General features: G+C 44.5%; 1 protein-coding gene across 2 annotated transcripts in view; it reads left to right on the top strand.

Moving 5' to 3' along the window:
• epha8 (eph receptor A8) overlaps window positions 1-12,630 on the top strand; it is a 52,663-nt gene that overhangs the window by 29,566 nt on the left and 10,467 nt on the right. Inside the window, exons 4-7 of one of the 2 annotated variants that reach the window (XM_077006313.1) lie at window positions 9,328-9,483; window positions 9,879-10,355; window positions 10,839-10,963; window positions 12,025-12,187. In XM_077006313.1, coding sequence (XP_076862428.1) covers window positions 9,328-9,483; window positions 9,879-10,355; window positions 10,839-10,963; window positions 12,025-12,187 — 921 coding nt within the window. Of the gene's footprint in view, window positions 1-9,327; window positions 9,484-9,878; window positions 10,356-10,838; window positions 10,964-12,009; window positions 12,188-12,630 lie in introns of both variants that reach the window. The other variant, XM_077006305.1, reaches the window with a different exon arrangement.

The raw sequence follows: 12,630 nt of genomic DNA, 5'->3' as shown, positions 1-12,630 counted from the left end.
GTCAGAGTTTGGTTCAAGGACTCTTAGTATTCTCAGCACTGTCTGTCTGTCAGGCTGTTACACCCCTCACTCACACACAAGTCTGCCTGTGTCACAAGGCATCCGTGCTCGGTACTTACCTCCTGTCAACAGAAACATCCTACCAACCCCCAGACATGCAGAGATTATTAAAGCTTGTGTTGACTTAAAAAAAAAGAGGCATATTTAGTTATTTTGGTCGCTTGATTCTAGACGTCCAGCCTATTCTCATTCCCAGTCCTCATTTATATGTTCAAGCATGAACAGAACCTTTTGGTGACTGTATATACACAGTAAATGTGTCCTTGTGCATGGCAGTCCCATAGCTTCAAGCTAAATTTTACTGTGAATAAATTCTACTGTACAAAATACATTTATTTACTAGCCTATCTGAAAAAATGTGCTTAAACTCTGGCTATATCCTACATATGTTAATAAGCAATGTCAGTCTGTTCACGTAGATAACCAGGACTACATAGGCTTTGTGCAAATGTGATATCATAGTTTTTCACTCATGGGTATCATGCACACAAATACCTGTATCAATGAATACAAATACCTGTATCAATTCACACAAATACCTGTATCAATGCACACACATACCTGTATCAATGCACACATACCTGTATCAATGCTTTCCCACTATTACGCAACAAAACACAAACATTTCCTAATTTTATATGAATAGCATTGTGTACCTACATGCTTTCTGGAAAATTTAGATAATTTTACTTTGGTGGCTAAACCAACAAAGCTGATATGTAATAAAGGTAGATAAATGTATTTTTTGCTATCACCCGTTTGACTTAATGAGAAGTTACGTCCGGTAGACATGTCAAAACGCTGGTGACAGGGAAGCTCATTTTTCTTGTTACGGTTAGCTAAAGTAGGACATCTGTCATGGGAATTGCTTAGCTGAAGTAATTTAATGCATCTTTTGCGTTGGAATGACGACCTATGATATGTACATCGTTTCCTGCCTTTTACTATATTATGTGAGGGATGCAAAAAATACTTCCTCGTTTTAAGCGACATTGCCAAGACTTATGGTTGTCCGTCCAAATGCTCCCTGGAAACAGAAATTGCTGTAACTAGTTCTAAACTAACCTAGAATAATTGTAGCCATGGTTACCAGGGATGCTACACAATCTAATCCCCTTGACATATGGACCTCGAGGTTCAGCTGGTCTGCTGGTCCTGGGGGAATCTTCAAGTGCACTTGGCCTGTTTGGGAAAAAATATGACCAGTTGACCAAACATGAGACTTAGAACCACTAAGCTCAGCATTTCTTGTCTACTTAAGGCCCTGTTTATGACTGCCGAGGTTAGGGCCCCTAGGTTTATGCCTGCTGAAGTTAGGGCCCCTAGGTTGAATTACAGGTCTGCAGAGCAGACCCTGGCAGTGATGCTTTTACAGGCTAATTAAACTGTGTTCTGTCTATATAGGAAAATGCAAAAGGTTACAGACAATGAGAACGAATTGAGGGATCTGAAATTATTGATTCATAAGCATCTATTTAAAAAAACTATAATGCAAATGATTAACACATTTGAGTTTTGGCCAATGACAGCTGTCAAGAACAAGAAATATAAAGGATGACTCCGCTCCCTTCTTAGAAACCAGCATAAACAACAGCTACATTACTGCAAAGCAAATACATGTAGTGCTGCGCTCTGAGAAACCTAACAAGAGCCCCAGCCCCGTTCGCACAGAAATTTGCTTTCCAAGTGCAGAAAGAATTTCAGAAACTTTTTTTTTCACACATTCTTAACAGACTTCAAATAACTGTCTGGAATTACTGTGCCACTTACAGATTTTTCTGAGATATATTTCACAGGCTGAATATTACATCTGTCTGAAATATTCCTTGATTAATCCTCTACATTCTGTTCCCCTATTGAGCTATTATACATTTCAGGATTCTTTCACAATAATTTACTAAACCATCGTTTAGATTAATGTTCATAAGGTCCTATAAAATACAGAGGTACACAGTTGATATAGATACAGGGCTTTTTGTGGATAGTATGGGCTATACATTTCGAACTCCTCTGACATTCACCCTCACTGTTTCAGGGTTTTGGCAGCGGCAGCACACTCTCTTCTCAGACTCAAAGGGTATGTTCAAACATGGTTGTTTTGTTGGACTAAATGAACCCTGTTGTGATTGCGCTGTTAGTACGGCCTTGGCCTGCTAAAGCAAGCCAGAATACTTCATTCTACACTCTGGTGCATCGCTGTAAAGATAATCATTTTTTAAATTAGGTGGCCAAACTTAAAACTGGTTTAAACAGGGTTTTGAGCTTATTTATCTTTTTCATTAGTTGCTAAATAGATTTAAAGTTCAAGATTACCAAGCAGTTGGATAGATTAGTACACAATTAAACTAGTACACAACTGGACTAGTACACAATTAGACTAGTACACAAGTAAACTAGTACACAACTAGACTGATACATTATTAAACTAGTACACAACTGGACTAGTACACAGTTAGACTAATACACAGCCTTAAAAATCAAGTGAGTTTCACATTTTCTGCTGAAGTTGACCCAATATATTTTAGATTAAGTGGTTCAATCAATTTAATATTTCACAATGGATTTCAAAAATTGTCCATCTCATTACCAAATAATTGTAAGTTGACAAACTTCAAAATGCACTTATACGACAAATAAAACACACAGAACACTTAATATTTATATTTTGCTGCACAGCAATTACACAGACCCTGTGAATAGGTCAGTTTGTGCTCACTTCCAAATGAACTCAGGAACAGCTCATATGAAGTTTGAGCACAACACAAACTAAAGGCACCAATCAGAATACAGGATGTGATGTCACACGATGCTTTGCTGAGTGCGGTAGCAGAGGACAGAGTGGTGGTGGTGATAATGAGCAAAGGAACACCGTGGAGGACACACTGAGGACGGAACACGCCTCATTAACATTTGCCCCAACGAGCGTATCTGTTAGGAGACTGGAAGAAACGCACAAATATGCAAAATGTGCATGTTCAAAATGTGCTTCTTGCAGGGAGAAGATCCCTCACAGTTTCGTTCCCTTTACACATATTGCCATAGTTTTCAGATGGTAAAAACACCAGCGCACACACATGTCCTCAAAGCACATTCAGCCCAGCGCAGACCATTGTACAATATTCGACATAAAAACTGATCACTCAGGACGTGATGTAAACATAAACTTCTGTTTACATCTATTTGTTGAATGGTAAGTATGTCGGTGTGAACACTAATTTCAGAGCCGAACTACAGCGATACGCTGCAACATCTTCTGTCTAGAGACAAATGTGAACTGAGTTGCAAATATAAACGTGACTAAACATGGAACATTTGTCATTTAAACATTAATAGTAGCTCTGCACAATTCATTCATCCCACCAGCAGTAACCTGAAGAGAACATGGCTACCATCTGACCCTTACCCCCACACTCTCTCCTCCCTCACCCCCTCACCCAACCCTCTCACCCCCTCACCACACCCTGTTTATTGTCTGTATGTTAATATTGTTATATTTTAGTTTGTGGAATAATAGCTTTAAAATTTAAATGTATAATTTAAACAGCACAGAGGGTCAAACCAACCTTCCCATTTGGATTAAACCGGAGCGCTTCCTTCACACTCTGAAGCTCCTTCGCTTGGTGTCTGTCGCTATTCACCAGTACTGTGTGTTCACATCAGAATGAGGAATGTTCCAGAAGGCCATAACCGACCCGCCAGCCTAACAGCGAAAAACAAAGGCATCTGTAGCTCTGATAGCAGGTGATACTGCTTCAGAGGACGGAGCCAACTGGGGTTCGATGGCGGCTAATTAGCCTTCTTTGTGTTTTAGCCTGGTGTGCCCGGTGTGCGGCCTGATGGTTTTCTGGCCAGCATATTACATCAGGATTAAACAGAGGAACCAAAGGCTTCGCTTGACAATATTAAAGGCCCCTCACACTATTTTGCCATTGTGAGAGAGCGCTGGCTTAATCTGTAGGCTCAGCGTGCAGGCCGGTTTGGGGGTGTATGAGGATGCTGGTGTAGAAAGGAGTGGGGGGGTGGGGGGTATTTTCCCGATAAAGGAATGAATTGTATCTCAAGCAGACGGGGCTTCGTCGTGTCACTCAAATCCTCCCCCTCCTCCTGCATCCTGCTTACCAGGTAGAGCGAGAAACCGTGTGCACAGTAACGGCCTGGCCAAGCAGAAAACTTTCTCCGGTCATTTAGAGTGCAGTCTCTTTTACTTTTTTATATTAGTATACACATTTATGCTTCACATAACTATATTTAGTAATTTAATAATTTGTTACGGTAGAGGCATAAAAACGGCCGGCTAGCGGTGTACCAGCCCGTTCTGATTTCAATCGTTGAGAGGACGAGGAGGGGTTGATTTTGGATTCTCGATAGTGAGGGAGCGTGTCAGCCATCGATTAGTCCGTAGATGAAGGCTTTTGGGACGTAAAACTGAAGGTAATGCGCGTAATGCAGGCGCTGTAGAGGCGAGCAGGCCCGTCTTATCTGTCAGTGCAGGCATTGTCCCCGTGAAACACACAAGCGCCACAGAGCGACTGTGCGAAGACGATTTCTGTCGGGGCAGAGACAAAAGAAGGAAAAGCCTGCTTCATTTTCTCGGCAATTTGAGAGACAAGTTGTGGTTAATACTCGTTTAGATCTTTCTCTTTTTGTCTGAGGCAATAAAAACGCCTCCCCTCCACTTCTCCTCCCAGCACAGATCAATTAGGCAGGTTTAAATACATGACGCCAATTCAATCAACCAATTAACGTCCGTTTAATGGTCATTAACACGGACGCATTTGTCTCATTTGATGTGTAATTACACAATATTTCAAAGGAAAACTGTGTGATTTATGTTCCACGCGGTTCTGACAGTTTCTTCATCTTTTTTGCAAACGGAGATCATGAATTGGGAGGTGACAGCGCAGAAAATAGACTTTTACCTGCTGAATTATTTATTTTCTGTTTCTTAGAATCCCGGTCTTTACTTTACAGAATATTCATACACTCGTGTTTTATTTTCATGTTTTATTGTCCACCGCCGAAGTGTCCGTCGCAAGCCACTAAAGGCGAAATGGAGTAAAATTAAGTTTCCACCACCACATCTCTCAGTCAGTATTGACTACTTCACGTGTACATGATTTTGTTGAAAATTAGCGTAATCCACAATTTTTATGCCAGATCGTTCACACCCGATGAATCCTTATTATGTAATGCTTGGCCTACATTTGTTGTCAAAGGTATCCAGTGTGGGCTGTGTATAATATTATCACAAGTCACATTTATTCCAGGCAGATAACCAGTTTTGCCGTAAAGTGTACAACAAATGGAGATAAATACACTCCGGGATAACGACTAATCATGTGTTCGCTACGCTGCACTGTTTTTCTCTCCGCTACCTAATATCGCTACTGACACTGACGTCTCTAATAGCCGCAGTCAGGTCCCCCTTTTCCGACAGGAGTCCTTCGCGCAGCGGTGTTTCCCGGCTGCCTATTAGCGCTGGCGAGAGACGTTTAATAACATAATTAAAACAGGGTGGCCCTCTGGGAGCGTTCAGGTAGATTAAACTTCTTAATTAGCGCAGGTCTAGGGCAAGTGCGCCTGTGCCCATGCACAAGGGAGGGCAACCAATCGGAGGCCAGGACCGTCGCTCCCCAGGCAAGCGGGTTATTTTATAGCGGGTGCAGGGCTGTTTTTACCAGAGAGCAAGCGCGGGCTTTAGGGTCCGCATAAACCGAAGTGCTCGCATAAACCTTAATGCTCTTGTAAACTGACCACCGATGGACATGATGGTTTAGATGCTGAGAACGGCTGTAAATGTGTGTCTGTAATATGTGCGCGTTATAGGCTACCTAATAAAGCGGTCAGTGAGTTTAGGTACCTGCCGGACAGGTCTTTCTAATAAACGTGGTGATGAGTGGAGACATTTAAACCTGTCGGCCGACGCTCTGCAACGGTCTTATGTAAGGAGCTACACAGCAAGGAGTCATGTCTGTCCTCTCTACACGGATCCATGCCAGAGCACGTCAGCGCGCTCCTGCAGTTCACACGCGCTCAAGGTCGTCCTCCATTTAGGTAGTCTCCACTCCATCTATCACACACTTAGAAACAGACACCACATTTCTTGAGCAAATTGATCAGTAATTCCCCCTTTGACTTCTTCTTCAGGGCCAAGAAAGTTTCACTTCATATAGTTTTAGGGCTGTGAATGTGCCACAGGAGCAGATAATGATCGAATCATTATTTATATATTATATTATATATTATTACATTATTATAATATAATACAAAATAAATCATTTGCATGATGTCTACGTGATTTGGCATGTGTTTTAATCTTAAAAAAATTGAGCAAGAGAAGTCATGTAATGCAATTAACTTGTTCTGAACAAAGCAACGTGTACATTCTGGTTCATCCTCTGGGCTAAAAAGAATTTTTTTTCCACATGGACAATTTCAAATTTGGCCATTTTTTCTTTAGGCCAAAACAAACAGTTTATTTAAATGGAGTTCTGTTTCAGTGTCAGAAGTACAGTGCACATTCTCTGAGCAGCGCTTTTGCAAATGAAAGAATGGCATATTTGCCAAACTACACTTTTATGTAAAGCCACAATCTTGTGCTGTGTGTGTGTAGTTTGGAAGAGTGGAGAGAATTTAATCTGTTATAGCACAAAACTGCAGCTGGGATTTCTCTGTTTCCCACCGATATGGAGACGCTTTAGCTGTCCAATCAGAGTTCTTTTCTATTTAATGGCGATCAAAAGGTCATGTCTGTATTCCCTGGTATTATGCTCGTGGTGTGAGTTCCCATTTTACGCACAGCTCGTCATCGTGGAGAGACAGAGCTGACGCTCGAACACCTGATCATTTAGACACGACTCTGCCTCCTCCCTTTCTGCGATGCTATCCATCCGCTTCACCTTTACTGGCTTTTCTCCATGTTGAGGTTCCATCTTTTGGGGCTCGGCTGCAGGAGGTGGAGGGAGGGGTGGTGTCGGAGCTCTTATGGTGGGGGCAGGGCGTGGGGACCCAGATGGTGCCAGTCATGGTCAGTATCACAGCAGCACGGCCTGCTGTCTGGGGATGCTCTGGCTGGCTGCAAATGTCATGGACCTCTATTAATGTCACCCCTAAAACTCGGGACACGGAGCACTGATTCTCCACCACACAGCAGAAGCTGTCTGCACACCATTTACATGATTTACACTCATTTGGAACATTTGAAACATAAAATTTATAATGAGGCCACGAGCTTGCCGTACACATCCCCAGTAACGCCGCGTCCCTTTGATTTCCAAAGGTTAAGAGCAGCTAGGATTTGGGCAGAGGGGCCAGGTTAGCCTACACAGCTGGGTCTATGCTACCGTGCCCCACGGACGCTGTTACAGGTCCTGCGTTTATTGTACTTGTTTGTAAAGGGACATTGTGATTTTAACATGGCTGTACTGGACTGAAACCTAATCAAAGAATTCAAGGAATTCATTATTTTTTTCAATCTTCTGGACAATGATGCTGTTCCTTATGGTGGCCCCTAAGGAACATTACAGCATACTGTCCTATTTATCTACTCACACTAGCAGGTGTCACCGCAGCGCCGTGACGTGGGGGAGTCTTATCTTAATTGAAAGCAGGACGGGATGTGAAGCAGCGGCAGTGAGCAGAAACGAAGGCAGACGTGTGCATGGACGTTGCGTGCGGTGACCTCCGCAGCCCTGTGACCTCCTCAGCACGGCGATGGCCACGCCAGCCCTGGAGAGGAGGAGTGAACGGAAGGGCTGGTGATGGAGTGGCCCATTTCTAGCTATGATTTCGCTGACAGAATCATTCATCACTCAGTTGATCCTCCCAGCTCGTTAGCAGCTGTTGTTTGGTCCCCGCTGAGCTCCCCGGGGTATTGGTGAGTGGGAAGCGTGCGCGCGTCTCCCTAACTGCGAGCTGAGGTTACAGTTGACTGGAACGTTGAAGCAAAAAAAATTCTTCCTCGTGGCACACCTGCACTGCTCTAACAAATAATTGATTGCATCGTAGCAAAATGCTTATTTCTTGCTTTGTGTACGTCAACTTTAAGCTCTCTGGGAAGAGCAGGTTGTTTTGCATGTGGTGCAAAGGATGCACTGAAGTGGGACATACTTAAAATGCTCGGTCCAGACGGGCACTCTCAGAGGGTAAGCTCGGCGACACCGAGGGCGTGGTCATTGCCTCCCTGCAACAGTAGTGCAAAGGCATTCGCCAAAGTTCAACCTCAGAAATGAACAATCACAATGTTGAATATGACGTTTTCAGAGTTTGCAGTGTTAATAAATTAATTACATTGGCTCTTATCTCTGGAACCCCTGCATACAAACGTTAAATAAGACTCGAGTGAGAACAAATGTTTGATTGTGACAACTTGTTGTGCCATATTTTTTTTATTTCATGTGAGAGAGAAAAAAAATCAAGGTCAGTATACAATGGCTTTAAATATGAAATAAAAGTGATGTTAATGTAAATGGGTGGCCAAGCCAGACAGTGCTGATACAACAAAGGGAAAGCAAGCAAAGAGGATTGCGGTCTGATGTGAAGTCTGTAAATGCTTCTGGATAAAAGGTCCATGCACCAAGTTCTCCTCAACCCGTGGAATTCAGATATCGCGTCTTACCCGGAAAACGCTCAAGAGGAAGGGTTCACAAAGAACTCCAAAGGTCACCGGGGGTTCATCATGATTAATTTATCAAAAGAGACGAGCTTGCACTACATCTCCTGCCCGGCGGGGTGTTTGTGCGCGTATCGGTCTGATGCACGCTGGTAATCCATCAAACACTTCAAAGTGGCTGGACGGTAATGCACTTGATGCTTGTGCAGCCCTGATGCTCGGTGTGACCTGCTTTTCAACTCGGGAGCTTAAAAATGTTGCAACAGAATAAAACAAAGAACGAATCCAGACATGGATAAATATCGCTCGCAGGAGTTCTTTTTGGGGTCCTTGGGGATTCTGGCAGAGGCTAAACCAAAACACAAAAGCCTTGTGCGTTTACTCTATGCTAATTCCTCGGTTGTGTTTCCGCCTGCATTTCTGAGCTGGAGCTCTTCAACAGCACACGAGCTCTGGCCTGCACAGCTGTCGCCTGCTGCCTGATGCTTGTGTGCAATACAGCCCGTTTGGTTTGTTCCTAAACTTTTGATTGCTTAGCTTTCTGACTCTGCATAGGCAGCAAAAAAATAGCAGTGTGCATTTAGAGCTAACCGTCAGAGTCTGGTGGGTCAGCACTGTGAAAGGTGACCATGGTCTTCTGCTCCATGTTCTACCAGCTTGTGAGGTGGGCTTCTACAAACCCGTGGCTGGAGACCAGCTATGCGCAAAGTGCCCCGTCCACAGCCACTCGGAGACGCGGGCTGCGGTCACCTGCCCGTGCGACGGCGGCTTCTACCGCGCGGCCGCTGACACGCCGGCTTCTCCGTGCACGAGTGAGTCCTAATATGAATGTGTTTCAGGTTCAGGGCACTTGGCCAGTGTGCGTGGGCTGGAAATATGACTGCTTTATTTTGAGCATTAAGGGAGCTTATCTGAGAGTGTGAAAATTTGTTATGTGAGGAAATTAAATTTTCTCTTTAGATGTTTAGTGGGTGGAAAAATGTGAGTTTAGTGAGTTTTGCCTAAAAATTTAGTACGTCAAAAATATCAAAGTCAGTACAGATACTTCTTGGGCTCAGGTCATGTGTTTTTTTTTTTTTTTTACATGTCTTCTTGAGAACAAATTCAATAATTATGCTTTGATCTACGAGTCTGATAGCCTTGTCCACCCTTGTACCCTCGTAATTAACCTGTAATTAAATGATTTGGGTCTCCGGTATGCCCACAGGACCTCCATCAGCACCTGTTAATGTGATGTCATCTGTAAACGGGACCTCTGTGAGCCTGGAGTGGAGCCCCCCTCAGGACACAGGCGGTCGCACTGATGTCATCTACAACGTGCGATGCCAGAAGTGCGTCAGGGATATGGGGCCGTGCGAGGACTGCAGCGGTGTGGTCGGGCTGGGCGGAGCCACCGGCTTGGGTGGAGCCACCGGCCTGGGCGGAGCCGTCTCGGGGGTCACGTACTCAGGTGCCAGCGCTGGGGTGACCGGAGGAGGCGGGGCCGGGGTGGTGTCCCGAACCGGCGCCGCCCTCATTCGCTTTGTGCCCAGGCAGACGGGCCTGGCGGAGCCGTGGGTGAACGTGGTGAACCTAGTGGCCCACACCAACTACACCTTCCACATCCTGTCCATGAACGGGGTCAGCCACCTGAGCAGTCAGGCTCCGCCCTTCGCTACGGTCAACATCACTACGAACCAGGCAGGTAGGGGACTTACGAAAGCTACTAAAGAACTTATTACTATTGGTTATTATAAAAATCTGAAAATGGGTGGTTTTTGAAACTGATATGATCATTTATGAAAGTCTTTTTGCTGCTTGGTTAATACTACTAGGCCATGAGGTGCAGGTTTGGGACCTGAAAAGCCAATGCTTGGTGTATTTTTGAGTCTGCAGTCCAAATACAAGATTTAAGTAGCTGACAGTCATTGTTTTTGATGGCCGCCCTCCATAAACACAGGATTAAACAAAACACAAAAAAATGTGGACTATGACAACATGTTCTCGTTCAAGTGTCACTCAGAAACGTGCAGGAGCAGAACTGGTGAGAGTTTGTGTGCTTGGAGTTAGGATTAGGGTTATTTTTGAAAATGTATTAAAAAATGATTTACAGCCATTCCAAACATATGAAAAACAGTCCAGATCCAGATTTCTTGACAATCCTGCGTATCATCTCCTGCATGTGTAGCTCCATCTCAGGTGATGTCTGTCCGTCAGGAGAACACCAGCACAAACAGCGTGAGCCTCTACTGGCACCAACCAGAACAGCCCAACGGAGTAATATTGGAGTATGACATCAAATACTTTGAAAAGGTATGGCAATATTTTTACACACACATAGTTTCTGATGAATCTCATGACAGTCAGTGAAGAGAAACCGTTTCAAATATAGTGTATTGTGTAGCTCAACAATGAAGAGCTTTTGAACACAGTCTTTGGGCTCTGAGCCGGGCCCACAGCAGGGCTCTACTTCTGCTGCAGTCTAACCAAGCCAACCTGACGCGGTCTGCACTCGTCATGAAATACAAATGACCATGGACAGAGCCATTAAACCGAGGGTCACATTTTATAGGGCAGCCTGGCCACAGACACCACAGTTTAATCACACGCCTCAATGGCAGCTAAAATTAATTGAAAAGAAATTACCAAGCAGTGGCAGTTTGTAACTGATTTGGTCCGATCATTGAAAGTGACAATGGCGACAAACAGCATGAGCTATGCCTGGGCGGCGGTGAAACGTTAATTGCCACACAAACCAGGAGCTTTGCTGGCTAATGGGGCAAAAGAGACCTCAGCTGTTTGCGAGAGTTAGACAGCAGTGGACCGCTCCACGAGGCAGGCATGTAAATACGATCCACATGCAGGCACTGGGGCGTGGAGGCGCTGTCCGTGGTGCTGGCCTCTGGAGGCTGGAACTTAACAACGCAGTGGTGTGTGATTGATAAACGGGGGCTGCTAGCTCCACAGGGATGGATGCATCTCAGAGCTATGCTAACGATGTGAAATGCTAAGTGATGAAGAGTTCAGGCATGCCTGTCCCCCGAGGTGAGGCCACGTCTGCTAACAGATTAGTGTGAGACAATGTCGTTAGTATGATGTCTAAATTTAAGCAGGTCTCTTGTGTAAGAATTTGGCAAGATTTTGGCAAGTCCTGAATCCACACAGTCTTTTGTGTGTAATTTTTCTTAACTGGGACACAAATTAGCATTATCCCTGCTCTGAGGTGTCACGCTTTGAAAAGCTTAGAGAATGCAGGCTCGTCCCATTCGAGGATTCATGATGTTTTCCACTAGACATTTTGCAGTGTGTGTGTGTGTGTTACATCACCCAAGCAGAGTCCACAGCCCTCACTGACGTAGGTGGACTCTTCACAGGACAAGGAGCAACAGAGTTATTCCACGCTGAAGTCAAAGAGCACCAGTGCAAAGGTGTCTGGCCTAAAGCCCGGGACAAGTTACATCTTCCAGATCCGGGCCAGAACCTCGGCGGGCTGTGGACGCTTCAGTCCCTCTGTGGAGATCCAGACTGGGAAAGCAGGTGAGATCCTGTCAAGGGACTCCATCATGTGTCACGATACTGAATGTGCCAATCTGTCATAGCAGAATCACGGGCTTTCTTATTTCATCCGACACCAGCACAGTTATTAGGGGCATCGTGTGTAAGTCATACCAATTTAGTCACATTGTAAACATCAGTACATCATTGTAGCTTACAGTGTAGTGTACAGAAGAGTGTGAACTAGCAGATGGACTCTGGATTTACAGGAGTGTTGCCTTGCAGCAAATCTCTTATAACCATTTCAGCTCTTGGTAGGACACATCAAACATTTGATGTAACAGATTTTAGGAAACTCATGTGCCATCTCTGGAGGTTCAGCCGAACGGTAGGCAGGCTCCATCCTTTCATCACTGGAAGATAAAGAGCAGTTGACAGTTAAAGAACAGGAAGCCTCTGCCTCTGGTTTGTTCATTTACATGGGG

The sequence above is a fragment of the Brachyhypopomus gauderio genome, chromosome 1, assembly GCF_052324685.1.
Source record: "Brachyhypopomus gauderio isolate BG-103 chromosome 1, BGAUD_0.2, whole genome shotgun sequence".
In the NCBI taxonomy this organism is placed as follows: Eukaryota; Metazoa; Chordata; class Actinopteri; order Gymnotiformes; family Hypopomidae; genus Brachyhypopomus; species Brachyhypopomus gauderio.
The sequence above is the reverse complement of the archived record's forward strand: the minus strand, read 5'-3'. Positions and strand labels throughout refer to the sequence as shown.